The following is a 24,855-nucleotide window of genomic DNA, read 5'->3' as shown; positions in this document are numbered from 1 at the left end:
TTCTACCCTTCATAATAACCATATCAAACCAATGCATATCTATGCACCAAAGAAATTCTGAAAATAAGCAATGTTTTATTGATTCTGGACTCTTTATTGAAGCAAGGATATTTGGTCACAAGAATAAATGGGCCATGTTAATTATCTGTGTGTCTTCATACAAAACAAATTCACAAGAGTAGTGTGCTACCATTAACTTGGCAAAAGCAATCAGAAAAAACAATCATTTTGACTACATTTGTTTTGAAAACCCTTTGGATTTCCAATATTATTTGTACAGCAAGAACAAATATTCTCTGATGGTTATGATTGGTGAATTCAGCCCATTGGGAGGGTCTGTAGGGGGGTCAGAGGTGCCACTTGTCCTATAAAGCCAGGGTGAGGGTCTTGGCTATCCTCATCCACAGCAACCATGAGATCCCTAATCCTAGCTGTGCTCATTGGAGTGGCTTGTAAGTATAATGCTCACAATACTACACTGACTGAATGTATTTCACATCCAAATGTCAGATGCTCATGATATTCTCCCACACTGTACTCAACTCAAAACTCATCTTCTAGCCTTTTTGTCCCAAATGTGAACAGTTGCAATGGAGGACGACAAGATCGTCGGAGGGTATGAGTGTCAGAAGCACTCCCAGGCCCACCAGGTGTCTCTGAACTCGGGATACCACTTCTGTGGAGGCTCCCTGGTCAGCAAGGACTGGGTGGTGTCTGCTGCTCACTGCTACAAGTCGTGAGTGTATTCAAAACCTAACAGGGCTGATTCATCGGTTTAGATTTCAATAGGATAGAGATGACTGTACATAAAAAATGTATAAGCAGAACTCTAAGAGCAATCACGACATCAAATCCAGTTAGATTTTTGCGATAACATTTGAGATGACTTGTGTCCCTCCGTATATACCTCCCCCTCTTCACCTCTCCCTCTCGCTCTCTCACAATCCAGCCGTGTAGAGGTGCGTCTGGGCGAGCACCACATCCGGGTCACAGAGGGAACCGAGCAGTTCATCTCGTCCTCCCGCGTCATCCGTCACCCCAACTACAGCTCCTACAACATCGACAACGACGTCATGCTGATCAAGCTGAGGACGCCCGCCACCCTGAACCAGTACGTGCAGGCTGTGGCCCTGCCCACCGCCTGCGCTGCCGCTGGGACCATGTGCCTCGTGTCTGGTTGGGGAGACACCATGAGCTCCAGTGAGTTGATGTTCATGCTTCTTTAAGGTTTTGGGATCCAATTCAATTCAATTTTATTTGTATAGATCCTAATCGCGTGTAGAGTCTCAAAGGACTTAACAGGTCATATCTTTATGATACCCCCTTGACCTTAGCCCCCGAGACAGCAAGAAAAAACTCCCTAAAATAGCAATTTTGAAATCCTGAGAAGGGACGCAGAATGGGGGATCCCTCCTTTGAGGGATGATCAGGAGTGCAATGGGCACCATAATTGACATACATATATACATACAGGCAAACCATTTTTAAATCATCCCTGATCCTAATGGTTTGAGATATGGCATGTTCAGTTCATCTACAGTAGTTATTGATTTAATTCAGTTATTGATCCAAAAAAAAAAGTACCGTCATTAATGAGTAGAGGGGGTTAAGTTAGTTATCTCTCAAATGGATTCCTACAACCCAACATTTCCACGGGGACTGCAACACCCTAATCAATACTACAATCGGTTCTGTTGTGTTTAGCCGATGATAGCGACAAGCTGCAGTGTCTGGACCTGCCCATCCTCTCCGAAGAAGACTGTGACAACTCCTACCCTGGCATGATCACCCAGTCCATGTTCTGCGCTGGCTACCTGGAGGGAGGCAAGGACTCCTGCCAGGTACTGTCCTCACTGACCACAAGGCTCCCTGCATGTCCAGAAATGAATTACATCACATGTTTTCAAGACACACTTCCTCCATGTGTTTCATTCGATCGTTTTGACAGGAGTGATGTGTAATTCTGTGCTCTCCTTGCAGGGAGACTCCGGGGGCCCCCTGGTGTGTGATGGAGAGCTACAGGGGGTCGTGTCCTGGGGCTATGGGTGTGCCGAGAGGGATTATCCTGGAGTCTACGCCAAAGTAAGTCCCTCAGTCACGTTTCTGACTCCCAGTATTCGTTCATAAGACACACACTAGCTTGAACTCACTTCAACTTAGCTTTTTATAGACTTGTCAGTTCAAGCTAGTAGTGTCTTTGAAACACATTGACACATTGAAATCAACAGAAATTGTTAATGTTTTTTTCTCCGTCTTTAGGTTTGTCAGTTGAGCGACTGGCTGGAACACACCATGAGAAGCTATTAAGTTTGACCTCACAGTGTTTCCATCCATCTATAATAGACCATTCTACCTCAAAAACACCATGACTATACCAAAACCTTGCCTGATGTTTGAAATAAATACTTAAATACTTATAAAATCATCAATAAAATCATCATTCTTCATCAGTTTTGTTGTGTTTGTTTGTATTTTTCATGCGGAAGTTGGACTTCATATTCAGAAGCTGGAAAATCAGATACCAGGAATTAGATAAACCAATTGAAATTTAATTGAAATATGTAGGTTTTTGTTTTGTATATGTACGTATTTAAAAAAATAAGATTATGAACTGCTTCATCATACTACTGCAAATATGTGTAACGTTGTCCTCTTCTTATCAGCTTGAATACGTTGCGGCCTGTACGTTTGTTTTGGAAGTCAGCACCATTTTCTGTAATGACTATTTGCTCCATAGTTCTGAAACTACATCCATAGACCGTAGAAGTATCACCATCTGTTATAAGTATTGATCTTTTATCTTGGCAGCATTCGGCGCTACAAGCCAATGTTTACTCGCACTGCTGTACGTGAATAAAGGTTGCTTTTGAGAACATAAGGGTGTGCAGTTGTATCGCAATAGTTTCGTTTTGGATATCAAATATCTGAAATAGTGATACTATACTTTTTTATCAAACAGGGAAACAACCTGAAAAACAGTCTCCAAAACATAGTTGTATAAAGAATGCACACCCACCAATCATACCCCCCCCCCCCCCCCATCTGAACTACCATTAGTGACACTATTTTACACATGGATTAAAACAGTTTGTGAACCTAGAATTCAATCCTGTAAATACATAGGATCTTTAGGCCAAAGAACAGAGCATGCTCATCTTCCCTGGCTATTTAAGCGTCTTAGAGAGGGTTGTAGGACACCTGCAGTATAATGCCACGGTCTGGGTGAGGATTTGTGGAGCTTCGTCTGGCCAGCAGATGATTTTGACGCCCGGGACTGAGAGGGTTTCACTTCTAGGACCCTTGTATGGGAAACACTGCGTTAGATGGTGGCTGAGATGAACAACTTATGAAAGCACATTGTAGTATGCTAGATTGATATTAAATTATCATATCAATAAAATAACATGTCTCTACTGGATTACGGGTTTCCAGGGAAATGTGAGGGTGAAGGGGATAGGACACCATTGACAGCATCCTCACCTTATGTAACGGACCGTGACCTTGAGAATTTCACCGGATTTCACCGGATTTGAACATAGTTGGAAATATTTGGGATAATGTTAGTTCAATACTCAACAAAATAAATAGCAATTGTCTAGTTGTTTTTTTGATATTTGAATGAGAAATGTTACATTTGATGCCTAACATATATTAGATATTCAAAAATAACATCATAATCTTGCTCAAAATGACTTATATATGACCTATATTTATTCTGTCAATCACTGAAGCTATCCAGGATTTTGAAACATTGAGCAACAGACAAAATTGAACACTATAATAATCTAATCTAATCACCATGAATTTATTGAGGTGTGCAAATGTGTGCAAATTAGTGAAAGGAGAATGTAAAATGCAGGAAAGGGCTGCACTGCTATACAATTCCATAAAATATCCAAAATCATTTATCCTAAAATGTAACCAATATGCAGGGAATGAAGAATGTTAGGATGTGTTGACTGTGCAATTGTTCATTGTAATTCTAAGAGTTTATATTACGGGAGAAACATGGCAATGTTCTACATATACAACATATTTTGTCCTATTAAATGGCATGAAACACAGGGAAGTGTTTTGACTAGTAGTCATGCTATAATTTGTTTTTTAGGTAAGCTACAGCCATCAGAATTAATAAAATATAGCTATTAGAAATAGAATGTAGGATACACCAAAACCATATCAGAAATGACTATATATTGATTACGCATAGAAAAATGTATGAACACTTTATCTGGCCCAAATAAAGCCACATGCTGTAGGTTTCCAGACAGTGAGAAAGCATCCACCTGTGTGAGAGCCAAGGTCTAAGTCCCAATGCAGATTACATCACATGCCACACATGGCCTACTGTCCTCTACCTCAATATGTCACCATGAAGCACACAATACTGCATCAATAACAAAGAACTACTGCTACCTTTAACACTGATCATAAAACCCTTGATTTCAGGTTTGTTTTAAGGTCATTTCTAATTGATTCCCAATCTCATCAATATTCCCCTTGGTCTTGATTTGACAAAACATAATCAGGGGTGTGTCATAGCGGTTGGCAGGGGGTTAACCTTCCATAAAAAGGTCTTGCCAAATCCTCCTCCTCCCATCTTAATCTTTATCTTCCAGACATGAGGTCTCTGCTGTTTGTTCTGCTCTTGGGAGCTTCCTGTGAGTCTCTGTACAGTACTAACTAATGTATGCTGCTTGGCTGGTATCTAGTACATATCTAGGACGGCAATTTAATTCAAATGCATTGTTCAAATTCCATATCTCTTTATTATAGAGAAAATGTTGCTCTTGCCAAGTTTACTTTGTTCAGCTTTAGCCTTGATTTAAGACTTTTTGTGGATAGAATCAACCTTCGGCGCTGAAAGACTTTTTGGCACACAAGTGTTCTTCTTTGAGATAAATGTGCAATATTGGAAAAAGTGTGTGCAACTAAAAGCTGTATCCCTACTGCCACTCCTTTTTGAAATCCTGCCCAGTATAGGCTTGAGTACCGCAAATTTGGCAACCTCTGCAAAATGTGTCTCCACCTCCTGCATCAATGCAGCCTTTACTTCCCAATCCAAGGGCTTGGATGTGGCAGATTTTTCAATCATTTCTGTATTTTTAGTTGCCACCGAAGATGATAAGATTGTGGGAGGAAAGGAGTGTGTTCCACACTCCCAGCCCCATCAGGTGTCTCTGAACTCTGGATACCACTTCTGCGGAGGCTCCCTGGTCAACCAGGAGTGGGTTGTCTCTGCTGCTCACTGCTTCAAGTCGTGAGTCACTTACATCATTACCATAAAAGTCACTGTTTTCAGCACTCGAATTTGGAATTCATACTGCATTATGCAAAAATAATTTAACATGTTTGCAGTATGTGAAAGCATGGAAGAAATGTTCAACCAAAGCTCCAGACATTACCCACGTCCAATAGACAGAATCTGACAAGATTCACTTACTTGCTCCTGTCATGTTCTTTGTCTTCCTACCACAACAGCAAAATGGACATCGTCCTCGGGGACCACAACTGTTGGTTCATGGACGGCAACGAGCAGATCATCTCCGCGTCCCTCGTGATCCCTCACCCTAACTACGAGTCCTGGCTGGTCAACAACGACATCATGCTGATCAAGCTCAGCCAACCCGCTACCCTCAACCAGTATGTCCAGGCTGTGGCCCTGCCCACCAGCTGTGCCCCGGCTGGGACCATGTGCACCGTGTCAGGGTGGGGGGTCACCATGGACTCTGGTGGGTACACTGCACTATTTTGGACATTGGAGGTTGAACAAAGTTGCTTTGAACACCAGAGCGGGCTGCACCCACTGTGTTGCAGACACTAGGGATTAAACTAAAGAGCCTTTTCGCGGGGCTTTTCACTATTCTGACCTGTATTATTGATTGCAGTAGTGACACTTTTTTAACTACTTAGTTATTGCTTTGTTTTTGTCCTACAGCGGCCGACAGCAACCGCCTGCAGTGTGTGAACGTCCCCATCCTCTCGAGGGAGGTCTGTGACAACTCCTACCCCGGCATGCTCACCGACGCCATGTTCTGTGCCGGATACGTGGAGGGGGGCAAGGACTCCTGCCAGGTGACTCAGTTTTGTTTGTGTGGGTGTTTTGTAGCCTGGCAACCAGGCTACACAAAACCATGTTCTATTTGCTCCGGAATATGCGTTTAGCCACCCACCCGTTCAGATCGATTTCCAGCAGACCTGGCCCGGGTTAGGCCAATAACTTCCCCCAATCTAATACTGGGCAGGTTCGATGTGCCTCTGATCAGAGGCCTCTATTAAGGCAATTTAATGAATAACCAAGATGGCTCCCACTGATGTGTCACACGTTTAATTGCTCTGATTGGTGGTAAGCCTATTCAATTGCTTCATATTGGTTGCTGTGAGTTGATAACGCCCCTTGGATTTCAGTTCCAGACTGATATGCAATATTTTAGACATTTAGGCAACAATAGACATATATTTGGTCTGAGCTGCCTGTAAGTTTAATTTGATTTAATGCATTGCTTCAACACAAAGTAAAGGATGTTTGTGGACAGATTTGACAACTAAAATTGACAGTTTCAATTGAATGTCAAAATGGTGCTATTGATCTAAATGTTATGTGACTTCAGCGTTCAGTGACCTTCCTGAAGATATAAAAAATACTTTTCCCAAAATGAGCTTATCCACACCCAACCAGGCTAGCTTTTTCTGAACCTGTGCTGTCCCTGCTGCGCTCAGGGGGACTCTGGCGGCCCAGTGGTGTGTGATGGTCAGCTGCAGGGGGTGGTGTCCTGGGGCTTCGGCTGTGCTGAGAAGAACCACCCTGGAGTCTATGCCAAGGTAGAAACACACAGCCTAATCCTTTCAGAGATTACTTTAGGAAAAGACTTAAAAAGATACATATTCCTGTGCTTTTCTCACTCATAAAGTTGACTTTTCTCCCTACATAGACGTGCATCTTTACCGACTGGCTGCAGTCCACCATGGCCACCTACTAGGACTTACACCTGCTTTTACTAAACCAACCGTTTGAAGACAATTTATCTGTTATTAATAAATGTTCATATAAAAAGGTTAACATATGGTGTTCTCTTTGGACTTATGCAACAATATTCTTATGCGTAAAGTCGACATCGGTAGTCGGAACAATGATAAACTGATAACAGTATTAATAATTAAATACAAACGTTTATTTTAACACATGTAAAGGTTTGGTAATTGAAATGACAAATATAGTCATGTCCCAGCCTCAGTGGCCCCGGTGGCATCTGTGTGAATTATTGAACAACCAGAAAGTCCTTCCAGGTTTACTAAATCAGACCAGAGAACCGACAACCTCATGGAACTTCAGTGGAGTTAGCTTTGATCCAGAATATTAATGGCAGGTATGTAGGGGGCGCTAAGGACTTAGGCTTTGGCTGCAAACAGCTGTGACCTCTCTTCCCTGTACGCTTTGAGCAGCTGGTTGATGAGGGTCAGTTCATTCTCCTTTCTGATGGGACTCAGAGGAGGGTAGGGGTTTCCTTTGTACTCCAGGACGGCCATCTTGGCTCGATCCAAGTTCATCCTGGCGGGGAGACGTGCCATGCGGGTGTAGTCCTTCGACTGGGTCTCAAACCTGGGAGCGAGGACCTTGAACAGCTTAGGGACCAGATCCTTCTCCTGGATGAGTGAGAAAGTGAGTGAGTTAGAGAGACAACAAGTAAGACTACACAATACATGTAACTTACTAATATATTACTGATATTTTCAATCTACATACCGTTAGCCAGAAACTGGCCATTTTCATTGCTTTCTCATCTGTGTCTCCTTTTTTAGCGTAGTCAATCAACTAGGACACACAGATACATTAAGAACAACAGGTTAGGATACAGGGAGGAACTAGTTAAAATCCAACTGTTCTTCTCAACAATGTGAAACAATTGCAACTTTATACTCCTCAACCCATTATCTTTACAATTTCCCGACAGCATACACTCTTCTATAACCCTAAACTGCATGACCAACTATGCAGGATAGTCTGGAGATGGATGTTTGACTCCAAACCAAAATGTTCAGGGTTAAAAATCCAAATGTCTGCAGTCTTCCTGTAGGCATCCCTGAGCAAGACGCCTAACCCATATAGCCTACCATCCCATTAATGACATGCAAATGAATGAAATTAATTATTAAAAAACACCAATTTTGGGCACCAAATAAAGAATTTCAGGGACCCACAGAGAAGAAAAGTAAACCTTAGAAATGGCTAAATGTCTGAGTAATACACAACAATAGTTTTCCTGTCATAGTCCAGGTAGCCTGTCACACAGATGAAGGTAAAACAACTCGTATACAGCAGCAATGTCTTACCTTTTCTGCATAGAATCGGACTTCATCAGCCCGTCCCGTGGTTGTCTCTATCCTCTCGTGGCGGACCAGTCCAGTCAGAATGTTCCTCAGTATGTTGATTCGGGACTCGGGTCCGAGACCGATTCTCCGCGCAACTCGCCCATGAGATATTAACGACTGCAACGTGAGACGCATGTTGTTCGTTTGGACAGCCTACAAGGAGGCACACAACAAAAGACAACTATGGGAGCTATACCTGAAACGTTGTATTATATCTTAGTATAATAATAATCTGTGCTGCTAAAACGACCCCTAATAAAGTCAGGGCACAATTCCGGGGTCGATAGCGTACATGCGCAACGGGTGCACTGCTTGAAATGTCCGACTTGTTCCTGGAAGACAAACAAAGTTCCGCTTTTGCCTTTGACACTCATTCTTCAATATGCATCACAATTATTTACTCTCTATTAGAATCTATTTATTATGTTCAATCATTTCGCATACTTTCAAGTATATATATATATATATATATATATATATATATATATATATATATATATATATATATATATATATATATATATATATATATATATATATATATATATATATATATATATACGTACACACTACGCATACAATATATACGTTTAATAGTGTAGAATATTAACTGTCTGTAATGATACATTATTATTTTTACTTTGCTCCTAGTCATTTTGTAAACAGATATAGGCCAGTCTTCTGGATTTTCATTGAATGAGTTTTTACCCTCACTTGAAGTTGCTGTATTTTCTATAAAGATTTACATAGCTGTCTTGTACATTCTGCCAAATTTACAGGACACCAACATTTGGGATTATTAAAGTTCCAACTAGTTGTATTTAAAACTACATCTAGAGCTAAGACTACATCTAAAAACTACATTTAACAAAAAGAGTTGCAGTTTTAACAACAAATGCATCTCACGGTAAATGCACTTTGGGAAATCTATTTAATGCAACTCACTGTAAGCGGCAGCCAGTGCAATGGATTCCTATTAGTGATTATACTTTGGCCAGTGGTGAAATTAACCTAAGGCTAAATCAGTTTCATTTCAATGAAGTCTTAACGAGTAGACTGAATGAGAATTTACAGATAAAAAAGTATCGGATTGGACAAATTCATATTGATAATGTATCACAAACATTCAGACGCAAGCCACATCCAACAAAGGTGTCTAATAAAACCAACATTGTCTTTATTAGTTTGCCAAAAATGTGTATGTACAGCATATATAGAATTCTCATGACACCATTAAAATGAATATGAAGAGTGCTTCATAGATGTGCTCATAACCCATTCGCTCAGAGCCGCTGTGCTGGTCTCCGTCATGCATACACAGGCCCTACTCATCCTTCACCCTGTATGTGTGTGCATGTACTTGTACACCGTTAACACATGTGTTGAAGCAGTAGGCTCAGCCTTTTGGAACCATATCTCAAGGAGTCCATTCCCCAGTCACCTATTTCTTTGTCATGGTAAACACAACCACAAGCAAGAGGAAATTAATGGCAGTCATGCCAAATATGAGATCCCACACAACAACCAGGAAACCACTATAGGGCTTTGTCGAATATTCAGTGTTCACATACACTTTTATACCTTTTACCATACTCTTACGAATAACACAACACAGTTTTAACATTCTAATAACACTCTTGACGTTATAGCAAGATAAACGTTGATAAAACTGTAGAGGAGGGTTCCCGTTCAGATTAGATTAGATCAGATTAATCAAATTCCAGATAACCTTGTTTTTGTTTTTGAAATAAGCAATGGCTAAACCAATGCTTCTTAGTGAGGATACAAATTAGTACACGGTTTGCCTTTGTATCCTATTGTCGGTATGTTTGTACTTTTATTGAGTGTTTTCATATACTGAAAGTGGAAATTCAGTTTCTTCAAAGACACCTTCACATTGCTCTTCGATCGATTTCTTCAGAATTCTTCTATACATAACATTATATTTCCCATTCTCTAGAATGAACAGACATTTTAGGTGTATATGTACACGTGTTATGTTCAAACCAATGGCATTACAAATGGGTGCTGTGTGAATGCAGATTGGTCTCCTCAGTGACACGATTACAACTAGTCGGAATGAGACCAGGAACAGTAAAGTGCTCCATGCAGGACAAAATGTACATTTCAGTTGCTATTTTCAGTTTTTTCAGTTTGTCTACAAATACTTATATTTTATGTCATTGCTTAAGTGAACGGGGGAAAACAAAACATGTATATTTATATCATACAACTATTAATATTAGCAAATCAACCAAGACACAGTTACGTGTACTTGTTAGGGACAATATCTTGTAGTTAATTGCAGTAAAACTAGCGTGGGAAATGTACAACTGTGCTGTACAACTCCTTTCATGTTTGAAATAAAAACAGAGGTTAAGATGATGACCACCAATGACATTATACAAGTATGGTAACAAAAAATACCCCCCACCCGCTGTTGTGCTCTATTGCATTAGTACATTCACCAACGTCTACATACACAGAAATTAAAAATGACGGTCTTATTTTCAAGTCTAATGGAAAGCAAAAAAGCATAGAGTTATTATTACATTGATACCATAGTATGAGAGGGGGGGTTGTAATAGTATTAAATAAGCATCATAATCCTCTATTAAGATGTGATTTGCCATTTAGAATATACTACAGCATATTGTATGCAACTTCAAAATGTAGGTTTGAATACATACAATGAGCAAATAGTATAGATTCATTGAATATCTATATATATGCTTTTGGAGAGAAAAAGCACAATTTAAACATGCGTTTGTTTTAAGTGTCCACAGTAAACGTGACATTGTACATTTACACATCTGTATTTTTGTCAAAATTAGGTGCGTGCCACATAGGCTTAAAACAATATAAAGATACCAAAAGAATATAACTTATTTTGTTGCTCACAGGGATATAAACACTATACTTAAGGTATGTTAACATGGCATGAGAATTTTGTTGATCAAAGCATCAATTTGAATGATTTATTGTGGACACAAAAAAATATATCAAAACATAAGTCTTGTTTTTGTGGTTTTTTGCTATAAAGCTAACTATTCCAAGTCATACGACCCCCTCCTTCCTTAACTATGAACACCCCTCAAGCCCATCATTTATGATGTCTTGGTACATTTTTAAACAAAAATCTGTCAAAAGTCAAAAGTTGTAAGTTGGCTTCCACATGTAGCTCTGCAGTGGTTTTGCTATTGCTCTTTGCTCAATCCACTTTCTCATCCATCTCCCGGCACAGCTCTTACTCATCATCGGACATAAAATATTTATTGCTTCTTCGTTCTCCAATGTGCTTTTGACACTCTTATCTCTCGAGCTATTTGCTGCCGTTCAGGTCACATTCCGATCACGCTCCTTCACAAGTCAGGATAGAACGCTCTGGGGATTCCATTTTGCAGGCATGCTTCTGATGCATTCACTCCATGATACCAACGTTGGTTTTTCCTTACATTCGATATTCCGAGTGTCGGTCCCTTTGAGCTTTTTCCCCAACAATTACTCCCTTTTACATGTTTCTGACTCAATCCATGTTGCTCGTTTCTCATTTAATACTGGCACTCTATTTATAAATTCTCTAATGCCCAACCCTCACGTTCCAACCTCACTCTTTCTCTCTTTCTCTCTGTCCTCTTGTCCTTTACATCTCACTTCGTTATGCCTTGGTCCCCAAAGACCCTCCGCCCCCACCCTGCATGCTGAAGTACTCTGTGAAGGAGGAGCGAGCGGACAGGCGGGGGGGTATGGGTGGAGGGGGCGGAGGAGGAGGTGGCGGCAACTCAGACAGCAAGTCAGCGGCGGTGGTGATGATCTTCTGCTCCTTGTTCCGCGCCACCTCTTTGCCATTGCGGGCCACCATCTCTTCCACCGTCTTCACAGGATCCTGGGAGGAGAGAGGGAGAGAGAGAGAGAGAGAGAGAGAGAGAGAGAGATAAGATAAAACATGGTGACATCTACATTTGGCCTTGTTTGGGTCTGTTTAATGAAGACGAGACACGTGTGTACAAATACAGATGTTGCATTTACATACTAAACTATATTTGTTCAAAGGTGTCTCCCCTGCTCATATGCTCATTCGGCAAGAAGGCCTCACCTTGCAATTGTCCTCATTTAGGACCATGACAAGGGGAGGCCTTCTTTCTGGATTAAGGCCTTCTTGTCGTCGGTTAGGACCATTGCAAGGGGAGGCCTTAATGCCAAATTAGCATATTATCAGGTAACTTACTTATTTACAGACACTACAAAAACTGCTGAAAGATGAAAGGGGTCAAGCTCTGGGATTAAAGGCTTCTTCTGGTCTGCAACCTGTTTGCATTAATTAGCATATTGATGAGTGGGCTATTGAGGGTTAGGCCAACCTTAGTGTATTTAATCTTTCTGGGGAAGAGTCATCATTTTAAACATAACGAGAGAAAAGGGATGAATAATGATGCAATAATAATTGAATATTGATTAAATCTCATATCTTTATAATGGCCTTTACTTAACCCCGAGTTGAGTTAAATTGCAATGACAACACCAGAAATATTTGAAATAAGCCAAGGTAAAGATGAATGTATCTAGGCAAAGCACTCTTTCAGTCCAAGATGGCCATCTTTGTATCGTTTAACCAATGCCCAATCTTCTTCCTCGAGACAACATGTGTTTTGCATTGAGCCATAATCAGTCTCATAGGGTACAGTCTGAAGATGTCACTTGTGACTAAATAATCCAAGGGCCCTATCTTGCATCCAGCGCAATTGTCTTTCTACACTAACGCATGTGTCGTTACTAGTTTGCAACTGGCACAGAGCGTTCTTTTCCCTCCACCGCCACGCGTCAGTAAATTAGGGAATGATCTTGCGCCCCAAGGGGCGGTTCGGCGGAAGGAGGAGGCGTGTTCTGGCACAAACGTTTCCTAGTGCTATTTTGCAGTTACAGAAAACAATTCCGCCAAAAAACAGAAAATACCTGGTTTAAAGTCAGTGGCGCGTTGTTCAGATGCTATTTTAAGGGCGCATGCAAAATGTTGATTGTGCACCTCGCGCATACACTTTGCTTTTCTCATCTACCTAGCCACACATTCTTTGTAAATTATTTGGGAAAGAACAGCTGATACAGTGGTAATAATTTGTACTTTTAAATCAATGCATCTGCAAACACCGTACAGCAAACACATATTTTCTTGACACAGACATCATGTACTAGCCCATAACTTTTAGGATTGATGAGTATTTGATCGTGAGAAAACATTGTTTTACCGCGATTGAGTGTTAAAAAGAATGAATAAATGCGGGCGCGCGTGTGTGTATGTGTAAAAGAATTAATGAATGTGAGCGCACGTGTGTGCGTCCATCTGTTTAAACACACGCAAACTAAACACGTAACGCATAATACAATCCATGGCAATGTATATTAACGGGGGGACACATGCATATTAGGAACACAAGTCGATAACGATAATGCATACAATACTGATAACAAACGATGTTTGTTAATGTATTGCGTATATCATTAAATAGAACCACAGTTACCCCATATCATATGTGTGTTAAGTTTTCTTTGCCGAAATTTATTTGAGGACTCAGTATTTCTGAAGTTGTGGAAGAAAACGCTATTCCATGTGTGAATTAGGCCATATTATTTAGCCATAAACTGAGCCATTTGAAGTTTGAAATTCATGTGGTCATGCATCTGTCTCATCGGAGACTGCAAACGCAAACGTCTAAATATCAACTCGTCAGATTCAAATGCGCTCATGGCTGTTATAGGGGATGGGAGCTGGCACTCTCATTGGTTTATTGCACGTTACACCAAAACCACACCTACGGGTAATTAGGCTACGTCAGACCAACCCTTTTTAGGTTTGCGCCGGGCGCAAGAGTCATTTATCGGTAAAATAGCAACATCACCATAGAACCGCCCACAAAGCTACTTGCGTTTGGCGCTTCTCACTTGCGTTTCAGACCGTTAAAATAGGGCCCCAAGTCTGCAGTCACATCAACAGCATAGCACCAGACCATGCCCACATCAGACAGACAGATACACCGACACATCGGCGTGCGTAAACAACGCAATGTTCTTTGAAAAATGTTGTAAATGTTGTACAGATTTAAAGAAAGGGAGTCTCTGTGCGAGGGGGGACCAGCAGCGCGTCAGCCTCCCACTCACTGAATGGATGGAGAAGAGCTCTGTGAAGTTGGGCTGCGAGTCGCCCAGGAAGGAGCTGTTCCCGTAGGCGTGGTGAGGGAACCCCTCCCCCGTCGCCTCCCCCACGGGACTGGAGAGCAGGATGCCGATCTGGGAGGTCCGCACGTGGTACGGGAAGTTCTTATTGGCTGCAGAAGGCCTTGTGATCACCTATCAGAAGTGAGAAGGAAATGGCAAGGCAAATGGAAAAGAAAATGCAGAGGAAAAAACCGAAACATAAGGAAATGCTGAAACATAAAAAGGAAAAAGTCCTCAGACCTGAGTTGAGATTAGTTTGCGCACATCTGTTTTTAGCATATCATTTAGTCATGTAGTGTGATATATTAAATGCACGCCCCGGAGTGCCGAATGTTTGGGGAAATTAGATGTGCACAAATGCAATAGGAAAGTAACGACTAGAGTAGAATGTGGAAGTGGTACGAATAAATCAGACAAGGAGATACTCAAGGCTTACAAACAAAATGGAATCTGGTGGGAGAATATGAGCTGATGAATTGTGTGTCTGTGTGTGTGTGTGTTTATGTGTGAAAATGCACACAGAGACATTGACAGAGAGAGAGAAAGAGAAAGAAGGTGAGAAAGTTGTGACAGCGAGAAAAACAGGCAGACTAGGAGAAAAAGACGGAAGTGTGTACGTGTGGGTGAGATAGTGAGAGAAAGAGAGTAAAGGAATGAGAATGAGAGAGAGGGATAGAGTGTGTCTGTTGTGTCTGTTTATTTGTGTATGTGTGTGTGTGTGTGTGTGTGTGTGTTTGTGTGTGAGAGAGAGTGAATGAGTATGTGAGATTAACTGTTTGTGAAAGAAAAAAAGACATGAAGGCAGAGCGAGACTGTGAGTGGGTGAGAGAGAGAGAGCGATATAGGCCCAATCCCAAAGTGAGCTCTGAGGACTAAGGACTAAGGACTCACAGACTTAATTGATCTCAGGTGCTAAGTGAATGAGTGCTCAAGGCCACATGGGCTCTGATAGGTATAGATGGGATTGGGACAGCACTTCACGAGAGCACATGTTACCTTGGCAACGTTTAATGACAAAGATGTTGCTGACACTTGCCGGTTTGGGATTCTCATTTTTAGTTTTTTTTTTTTCTTTGTAAATGCAATGAAAACAATCGGCTACAGCAATTTATTGATATTAGAAAATATAATTTTTACCTTTGAATACTTCAGTATTAAGGATGTATTGAATCATTTAGGTGATTATTGGCCTACACATACTAATCATAAGTCAGAACGGGCTACATTTGGCTGAATTATGAAAGGTATAATTAGTAAGATGAAGAGCCGTTGGGGAGCCAAAAGAGCCGGCTCTTGTTGGTAGTGTTGGGAACGTTACTTTAAAAAAGTAATTAGTCATAGTTACTCACTACTTGTTCCAAAAATGAACTGAGTTAGTAACTGAATTACTCTATAATAAAAGTAACTAGTTACCAGGGAAAGTAACTATTTGCGTTACTGTAAAAAAAGAAAGTTGCTATATGTCAAAGAATATGGATTTTCCTGAGCAGTTTTCACTTGGCCTTAATGTGTTAAATGGTTGAACTGCCCATTCAAGGCCCTGATATACTTCCAACTGAATTTGTTGCAAAGGCTGTGGAACATCTGCTGAATACTATAGAAAATGCCAACTTTTCATCGGATTGCTCCATTTCTGATGCTTCATCGAATCTGTTTGGTGTGTGCGTGTGCGTGTGCGTGTGTGTGTGTGTGTGTGTGTGTGTGTGTGTGGCGCGCGTGTCCTGGCTTGTGTGTAAAAACACTGGCTCCGATTTGCTACCATGAAACATGACTCTGCCTTAGCCAATCATAATCACTTATCTCGTTGTTATCCCACCCGGTCTCCTCACTAGCAGTTTGTGTTTGGAGCCAGGGGTGCGTAATGCACCGCATTTATCGTACAGTAACGGTAACGGCGTTGTGACAACGGAAACAGTAATTAGTTAGATTACCCCGTTACTGAAAAAATAACGGCGTTACCTAACACCGTTCTTTTAAACGGCGTTATTACAAACACTGCTTGTTGATCAAAATGATCCGGCTCACTAAATAAACGCAGAAATTCCCATCTGGTCGCTCAATGACAGTAGCGTCGTCTTGTTGTTTACCTCCCTAATTTCCGGATTTCCCTATGGTCTCCGCGGTAAACGTCACAACGCTTTGAACTGTGGGTTATTCCCTTAGGTGAAGTCTGCACTGATGCGGACTCACGGAAAGGGCTCGGTAAGTGTGGACTAAAATCCTCACGCCCTTTGGAATTGGGACAGCCCTAAAGCCTTAATAATTTCGCGAGAATGCGCAACAAAGTCTGTGAGTCCGTGAGTCCGGACATTGGGATTTGGCCAGAGTGTGTGAGTGAGTGTGTGAGAGAGAGATGGGGCACCCACCAGAAACACTATGTGTGCGTAGAGGTGGATGCCCAGCTGGATACCGTTCACAATCTTCTCCCGAGCCCACCGAGAAATCCCAAAGTTTGCGATCAGAGCCATGACCGGCACTGCAAAAAACCTAGAAACAAAGAAAGAAACAGAGTTACAAATAGTTATAGCAACAGTTTACATAACAATACGCTTAGCAAAAAATGATACAAAACATAAGAGAACCATGCGACTGTAATGTAATTGACTAAATACACCATATGCTACTGAAAAACATAATAGCACAGATTGAACAATTAAATATGATTGAAACTGAAAGGGGTGATAGGAGCAGATGGAAAGAAGAAGTTGAATACAATAAACATAAATAACAAGAGTAATACTCAAGGGAAAGAGAAGGATAATAATATAATGATTGGGGAGACAGGGTCCTAATGAGAGAGAGAGAGAGAGAGAGAGAGAGAGAGAGAGAGAGAGAGAGAGCGAGACCAGCTGAGTAAGTTGGCATTAGTCATTGTAATCTGCCAGAAAGTTAGCAGTTGCTAAGACGCTCTGTGAAAGTGCCAAAGCAAGTGTGATGTATTTAGGGTCGTACACATCCATATGGTACCTTATGTGCATTTCAAGAGACAGCTTAAATTATCATAATGGAGAAGACCCCAACAATCTGCATCAAATATCCTTCATTACCAGGATGTAACCTAAGGTAAGGGGAAAACAAAAGCCTTCTATATGTTTAAAAGGGTGTGTGTGTGTGTGTGTGTGTGTGTGTGTGTGTGTGTGTGTGTGTGTGTGTGTGTGCGTGCGTGCGTGTGTGTGTGTGTGTGTGTGTGTGTGTGTGTGTGTGTGTACAGAATTATCAGTGTTTAAAGTGATGGACAACAGAAAATCTGTAATGTATTTCTAATTATATTATTCAGGTTTAAGGGTTATCAAGATGTGCATTAAGCATGAGACAATTATTTTTGATGAAATTAATTACAATCTCATTTGATTTAAGTCCATCGATTTAATAGGTTGGGTCTATTCTCTCTCAGGGTCTAAGCATCCAAGCAGGTGACAAATTACTGTTCACTGAAGGGGCAAAGACAGACACCAATTACCATGCACTTACATTATGGCAATGGTGCAGCTGAATGAAGCTACTGCCTTTCAGACTTTGAAGATGTACAAACTAGACAACACCATGACGGGGGAAGGGTTGTCACACCATTTTGAGCATGTATGATTTGTTTTATCATATCGCCTCATCCAGAAGAAGGCGAGCCAGCAGGAACCCCTCCTCCTTCAGAAGAAGGAGAGCTAGCAGGAACTCCTTCTCCAGAAGAAGGAGAGCCAGCAGGAACTCCTCCAGAAGAAGGAGAGCCAGCAGGAACTCCTCCTCCTCCAGAAGGAGAGCTAGCAGGAACTCCTCCTCCAGAAGAAGAAGGAGAGCTAGCAGGAACTCCTCCTCCAGAAGAAGGAGAGCTAGCAGGAACTCCTCCTCCAGAAGAAGGAGAGCCAGCAGGAACTCCTCCAGAAGAAGGAGAGCCAGCAGGAACTCCTCCTCCTCCAGAAGGAGAGCTAGCAGGAACTCCTCCTCCAGAAGCAGAAGGAGAGGCATGAGGAACTCCTCATCCAGAAAGAGTAGGAGAGCCAGCAAGAACTCCTCATCCTCTAGAAGGAGAGCCAGCAGGAACTCCTCCTCCAGAAAAAAGAGAGCCAGGATGAACTCCTTCTCCAGAAGAAGAAGGAGAGCCAGGAGGTACTCCTCCTCCTGAAGGAGGGGTGCCAGGGGGAACTCCCCTTCCAGAAGAAGGACAGCCAGGCGGAAGCTGTTCTGAAGCTTCAACTGAGGCTGGGGTTGTAGACACTAGCCTTTTTATCAAAGAGGTCGATGAGATGGCTGGGGCCTGGAAGGTCTTCAAGAAGGAGAAGGAACAGTTTTGAACGGCGAGAGAAGCCTTCTACAATCAAAGACCAAAGCATAAGATGCACCGCAAGGCGCTCAACACAGGAGGACATGGTGTCCAGGGAGAGGGAGTCCCTTTGAGATGAGCATGCTGAGGAAGGATTCAGGAAGGAGAAGAGGCCAGAAGAGAGCACCTCTACTACCAAGTACACTAAATCAAAGTCATGCTACAGGACATGTGTTCCAGTGAAGGGTGGCAACTCTGGGTTAATGGCTCGAGTCAGAACCCCTACGGGCCAGATTGGGACACTGAGGCTGCAGACCCCGTACACTTTCATTGCACTGCAAGTATAAATCAGCTATTTTTCCCTTTATTCATATGCCTTATTGAATTGAGCAGTCATTGTAACATGTGACATTGCACTTGGGAGCCTTTGGTGCTCCCTGCGTATAATATACACCAAGTGTAAAGGCAAGAATGAGATAAGCTCTTCGTTGAAGGGTCGCTGGTGATGAAAGGCTAAACTTGTGTTTTTTAAATTGGACAAGATATTGGATGAGTAACGATTGTGTGTGCGTGTGCGTGTGTGTGTGTGTGTGTGTGTGTGTTCATACTACTACACACAAATATAATAATACTACATCCATGAAGGTATCTGTATTGTACCTACTGAAGATGCTGAATGCCCAATATGCATCCTACACCTGTGTGTGTCCTACAAGTGTGTGTGTGTGTGTGTCCATGTGTGTGTGTCTGCGTGTAGATACACCCCCAGACACACACATAGGTGTATAAGTGGCTGATAAGTAGGCTAGCAGTATACAGCATTTGGAAGCCAAGCTCATCTGCAGTTTCACAAACTCACAATAGGCCAGCGGTAATTACATACGCATGAACCAAGGAGACCCTATTTTCACAATCAGTCAGCTAATCAGTCAGGATCAGGCGGGCCGGCGATGACGCAGGGCGCCGCCTACCAGAGTGTGTAGGTGGTGAAGAAGGGGATGTAGAAGGGCTGCTTCTCCGGGTAGTGCTTCAGGGAGACCAGGACGGCGTAGCAGAACCACACGTAGGCCAGCAGCTGAAGGCCCATCAGGCCGTAGCCCGCGGGGCTGTCGTAGGCGTACAGCACCTCCCCCGGGTCGAAGAACTGGCACAGGGACGACAAGGACAAACCTGGAGGTGGCTGCTTGATTTAAACAGAGCGCTTGCACACGCTCAGATCAGTGACGGCCGTGGGACGGCGCCGCTGCTTGGTTTCGCTCGGAGGCAAAGATTAACTACTTGGCTTTAAGATAAATGTGTTGCTGGATCAACGGCTGGTTTAGTCTAATTCTGAAGGAGAAAAGTAAACTACAGTGGAGTCTGGGACGACATTGACACCTCTCGAAAACAGGGTCATCCATACGCATGCGTGCGTGCTTGCATGCTTGTGTGCGCGTGCGTGTGTGTGTGTGAAGTGTGATACTACAGCCAGTGGATTAAATTTCACAGACAATGATTGAATAGCACTTACAGGGCTGCCTTTTGCTTCCGCCCCTTCATTATACATAGCTAGCTGGACGACTAAGGATAAATTGATTTGGGCCCCGTTAAAAACAAGGGTCCGACAGTTTTCCCCCGTAGTCCGTCAGGGCCCGGCATCACTGCTCCTCAAGTCACCCGGCTATGCGTTTTCAATTCTGATTGTAACCTAGTTTGGCGTATTTTTAGTCGGGGCTCCCCTGAGCTTTGGAGCCGTGTAATAAGTGGGACCGTGTACCAGGGCAGCGGTAGATAGATTACATCGCCCCGGCGCCGCTGGTTCACACTGGGGAGAGATGACTACAGGGCCGAGCGTTAAATAGAATGTTATAATGGTTCCTCGTCCGTATTCCCCACGCGTCGCGCCCGGCAGCGTCGCTCCAATAACCATCTCCTCGCTCTCTTCAAAGCCTTCCTCGTGGCGTCTCGCACGGCAGCAAACACGCAGGGATGCATGGCACTATTAGCGCTATGTATGTAGTCATGTATTATTAAGTCAGCGGGCCGCATAGCAACAAAACCGAGCCAATCCTATCCATGTTCTCCCGTCTCAACATAAATGTTTCATTAAACAGCGCTAACACATGAGATTGAGCTTTCGTTTCAAAGAAGCGAGCTGGATTTTTAGCTTTCTAAGCATTTTGTCGGTTTCTTACACGCGGCTCATTGTAGTAGATGAATGCAAATTGATCAAGTTACACCACTTCTGGGCTGTGTCTGCTCTCCCTGCAATTGCAGGAAACCCCTAATCCTTTGCTAATCTCGGACATACGAGGAGAATAACAATCAACAAGGATTAGTATTTTGTGCTTTTCTATTCGAGGTGTACTGTGGGTAATGTAGTGTATGGGGCCATTTACCTCAGCCTCGTAGATGAAGAGGATGATGTAGGTGATGGTGTAGACTGTCATGTAGATGCTCAACTTCACAGAGCCACTGGGACTTATCCTCGCCCTGTCACAACCGCACGCACACGCACACACACACACACGCACGCACGCACGCACACACACACACACACACACACACACGCACGCAACAGTTAACACACAAGGTAGATGGGGTCAGGCACAAAAAAAACACACACACAGACAGAGGCCTATTTATGAATCTGTTGATACTGCACTGAAATATGGCATCTCATCTTGGCCCCCTGTCTGCTTCAGGGTTGTTTTGACTATAAAACCCTGCCGGTCACACACCGATGCGTCCAAGGAGAGCCGCACCCCTATCAGTAGGAGCTGATCAACCAGAAAACCCGGACCACTCCTAGCGGTCCAGCATGTCCCTCTCTCAGGCTCGTCTAAGCTAGCTGCAGCACAGAATCCTGGTGGATTAGCACGATAGCAGTAGGCTATTTAGGCCCAGTGTGTGTCTGTGTGTCTGCGTGTCCGTGTGTCTGTGTCAAAAGCTTACCACCATGTCTATATATTTTTCCTCACATGTGTGCATGTGTGAGACTTCTGGATCAGTCTTTGTTCACTTTCGTTTTTTTTTTTATACTATTTTTGGGTTATTATTTCCGAGACACTTTGCGCATATTGAGGCCAAACGCCCACTATTTTCTCCCAGTGCTAGTCTGTTTGGCAGAACATTTGGCATAAATAACTAGGTGTTTACTTCCACGTCCTTCTGAATCAATCCATCCACAGATGCAGGTTGGGGGGGACTGGGGGGAAAGTGAGAGAGGGAGGGAGGAAGGGGAGGGAGCAAGGTAGGGGAGGGAGAGAGGCAGGGGAGAAGGGATGTTTGGGGAGGGAGGTAGGGAGGGGAGGGATGGGTGGGAGGGGAGGAAGGGAGGGAAGGGAGGGAAGGGAGACAGGGAGGGGAGGAGGGATGGGAGGGGAGGGAGGTAGGAAGGGGAGGGAGGGAGGGAGGGAGGAAGGGAGGGAGGGAGGGAGAGAGGGAGGGGAGAAGGGATGGGAAGGAGGGGAGGGAGGGAGGAAGGATGGGAGAGAGGGGAGGGAGGGAGAGAGGGATGGGAGAGAGGGAGGGAAGGAGACAGGCAGGCAGGCTCTGGACCACAGTGTTGCAGTCACAACACTGACTTCCTCCAGCTGACGTGACATCTCAAGGGGAGCCGGTAATGCAGTGATAGCAACACTGACACTGTGTGACAAGACTGCCACACGGCCATTCTGTCACACACACACGCACGCATGCACACACACCACACACACACACACACACACACACACACACACACACACACACACACACACACACACACACACACACACACACACACACACACACACACACACACACACACACACACACACACACACACACACACACACACACACACACACACACACACACACATACACACACACACACCAGGAACCAGAAACAAAAAATTTTACAAAACAAATGCTAAACACAGGCCCAAGCCCGCAGACAGCTGCACACCAACACCCACCTTGTGACAGTGAAACCTTTTCCCAGCAGTATAAGCATAAGCAGGAACACCAAGAAACTGACGGAAAACAATAATTTCCCTGGAGACAAAAAGGAACAAAGAATGGGAGAGATAGCAGATAGGAGTGAGAAAGAGAGACAGAGAGAGAGAGAGAGAGAGAGAGAGAGAGAGAGAGAGAGAGAGAGAGGGAGAGAGAGAGAGGGAGGCACAGAGAGAGTGGGTAATTAGGTTGTGGTTTCCAAATCTGTAACACCATAAGGGGAGATAAAATCGGGTCAGTGCTCCACACATACTCACGCATACACTTTTTTTACGCACTCACGCAAACACAGAGACACTCCCTCACTCTCCCGCCCTTCACACCAGGTACCATTCATGCTGCCCCCCCTACAGCCCCCCTCCATCCATCATGTACCACTCATCCACCCGCCGCCGTCACTGAGCGCACTCGGCCAGGGCGTGTGCTCATTTCTGAGTATGCAGGACAGGTCTGTCTCTGTTTGCTGGTCTGTTTTTGCTTAATTGGCATTGGTGTGTGTGTGTGTATGTGTTTTTTTTCCTGTGTGTGAGTGTGAATTTGTGTGTGCGTGTGTTATGGTGGGTGTATATAGGTCTCTGTGTATGTGTATATCTGTGTGTGCGTGTGTGTGTGTATGGGTCTCTCTGCATGTGTGTGTGTGTGTGTGTGTGTGTGTGTGTGTGTGTGTGTGTGTGTGTGTGTGTGTGTGTATAAGTCTCTGTGTATGTGTGTGTTCTGTGTTGAAGTGGGGAACAAGAACTTACCCATTAACTTCAGACTGCCGTTGCCAATGCCATCATGGGCGTAGAGGTCCCAGTAGATACAGTGGAACGCCAGACTGAGGACTAACAAAGGAAAAGTAGGAGAGAGAGAGAGAGAGAGAGAGAGAGAGAGAGAGAGAGAGAGGGAGGGGAAGGGTGCAGAGAGGTAGGTTGTGGTAGTAGCAGGGGTGGGGGTAGAAGAGTGGGATGGGGAAAGAGAATACAGTGGAAGTAGGGGTTGTAGATGAAGAGAAGAAGAGATGAGAGCAGAAGAGAAGAAATGAGGGCAGGGAAGAAGAGAATAAAAAGTGGAGATGAGACCGGAAGAAGAGGAAGAAGAGATGAGGAGCAAATTCACAGCGGACGAGAGAGAGTGAGAGAGAAAAGGAGGTGGATGAGAAGGAAAGTGGGGAGGGCAAATAGAAGATAGACAGACGGAAAGGCGGAACGAGGAAACGATAATAGAAAAGAGAGGGACATCAGAAAGTGTGAGAGGAGGGAGAGAGAGAGAAGGGAGGAGGCAGGGGAGTTGAAAAAGGGGAACAAGGAGACCAGAGGACAGAATGAGATAGCATAGAGGACAGAGAGACAGGGAGAGACAGAGCGAGAGAGAGAGAGAGAGAGAGAGAGAGAGAGAGAAGGAGAGAGAGAGAGACCAAATGAGAGCGAGAGGGGGAGATAAAGAGAGAGCGAGAGATCAAGAGCGAGAGAGAGAGAGAACGAAGCAAGGCAGAGAGAATCATCAAGATGGGGAGTTAAAGTGAGAGGTGAGAGGAGAAGGAGAAGAACAGAGAGGGAAGGAAGAAGAGAGAGGAGGATATGAGGGAGGGAGGATGGGAGGAGGGGGGGAGGTGGGGGTTCAGACAGAAAAGGAAAAACCAGGGCAGCAGAAAGAGTGAGATGAAGGAGAGATGAGAAGGGAGTTATAGGTGCAGGGGGTCAGGGAGGGAGGGAGGGAGGGAGGGAGGAAGGGAGGAAGGGAGAGTCAGAAAATCCATCATCATGCTTGACTGGCCCATGCAGCAGAGTGCAAGCAGCCTGGCCAGGTGCTGCTCACTGCTGGTGAGGAGCGTGGTGTTAGTCTCAAGCGGGGATTAGGGTATGAGATGTGCTTGTTGGGATGCACTGGAGTGTGTGTGTGTGTGTGTGTGTGTGTGTGTGTGTGTGTGGGGGGGGGGGGGGGGGGGGGGGGGGGGGGTGTGTGTGTGTGGGCGGCACAGGGTAATAGGTTTGTTGATGTGGTATATGAGTGTGGATGTGCACATGTACATGCATGTGTGCGTATGTACGTGTCAAAATA

At 43.8% G+C, this 24,855-nt stretch overlaps 4 protein-coding genes across 4 annotated transcripts in view; 2 read left to right on the top strand and 2 right to left on the bottom strand.

Annotated features, from left to right (window-relative positions):
- Positions 1 to 412: 412 nt before the first annotated feature.
- On the top strand, positions 413 to 2,307 carry LOC307081411 (trypsin-10-like; the record flags this gene model as incomplete). Its single annotated transcript, XM_079744572.1, has 6 exons — positions 413 to 452; positions 586 to 736; positions 950 to 1,200; positions 1,705 to 1,841; positions 1,981 to 2,082; positions 2,260 to 2,307. 6 exons carry the CDS (start codon positions 413 to 415, stop codon positions 2,305 to 2,307), a joined length of 729 nt encoding a protein of 242 aa, XP_079600698.1.
- Positions 2,308 to 4,621: 2,314 nt separating this feature from the next.
- LOC307081418 (trypsin-2-like) lies at positions 4,622 to 6,980 on the top strand (the record flags this gene model as incomplete). The annotated part of the gene is made up of 6 exons (XM_079744585.1): positions 4,622 to 4,661; positions 5,110 to 5,260; positions 5,482 to 5,732; positions 5,939 to 6,075; positions 6,721 to 6,822; positions 6,933 to 6,980. The coding sequence occupies 6 exons, from the start codon at positions 4,622 to 4,624 to the stop codon at positions 6,978 to 6,980; spliced, it is 729 nt and encodes a 242-aa protein (XP_079600711.1).
- Positions 6,981 to 7,157: 177 nt separating this feature from the next.
- Positions 7,158 to 8,661, bottom strand: mrpl17 (mitochondrial ribosomal protein L17). The gene is made up of 3 exons (XM_079753604.1): positions 8,332 to 8,661; positions 7,745 to 7,813; positions 7,158 to 7,644 (listed from the first exon to the last, which is right to left on the bottom strand). The coding sequence occupies exons 1-3, from the start codon at positions 8,503 to 8,505 to the stop codon at positions 7,390 to 7,392; spliced, it is 498 nt and encodes a 165-aa protein (XP_079609730.1). The 5' UTR covers positions 8,506 to 8,661; the 3' UTR covers positions 7,158 to 7,389.
- A 3,367-nt stretch (positions 8,662 to 12,028) lies between these two features.
- Positions 12,029 to 24,855, bottom strand: part of tmem145 (transmembrane protein 145) — a gene marked incomplete at both ends in the record, with an annotated part of 31,289 nt that continues 18,462 nt past the window's right edge. The window contains 7 exons of the mRNA XM_079758679.1: positions 12,029 to 12,256; positions 14,524 to 14,712; positions 16,947 to 17,067; positions 19,807 to 19,979; positions 21,214 to 21,307; positions 22,776 to 22,854; positions 23,559 to 23,639. Of these exons, the coding sequence (XP_079614805.1) occupies positions 12,029 to 12,256; positions 14,524 to 14,712; positions 16,947 to 17,067; positions 19,807 to 19,979; positions 21,214 to 21,307; positions 22,776 to 22,854; positions 23,559 to 23,639 (965 nt within the window). The remainder of the gene's footprint in view (positions 12,257 to 14,523; positions 14,713 to 16,946; positions 17,068 to 19,806; positions 19,980 to 21,213; positions 21,308 to 22,775; positions 22,855 to 23,558; positions 23,640 to 24,855) is intronic.

This window comes from Pollachius pollachius, assembly GCF_949987615.1.
Source record: "Pollachius pollachius genome assembly, chromosome: 1".
In the NCBI taxonomy this organism is placed as follows: Eukaryota; Metazoa; Chordata; class Actinopteri; order Gadiformes; family Gadidae; genus Pollachius; species Pollachius pollachius.
Note: the sequence above shows the minus strand (reverse complement) of the source record. Positions and strands in the feature narration are given on the sequence as shown.

What these genes read in the sequence shown, in the direction of transcription:
- mrpl17 (XM_079753604.1), bottom strand. Translation starts at nt 8,505, where the DNA reads ATGCGTCTCACGTTGCAGTCGTTAATATCTCATGGGCGAGTTGCGCGG. An exon ending in TCCGATTCTATGCAGAAAAG is followed by an intron (nt 7,814 to 8,331) that starts GTAAGACATTGC and finishes TGTGTGTCCTAG; the next exon opens with TTGATTGACTACGCTAAAAA. An exon ending in TGGCCAGTTTCTGGCTAACG is followed by an intron (nt 7,645 to 7,744) that starts GTATGTAGATTG and finishes TCACTCATCCAG; the next exon opens with GAGAAGGATCTGGTCCCTAA.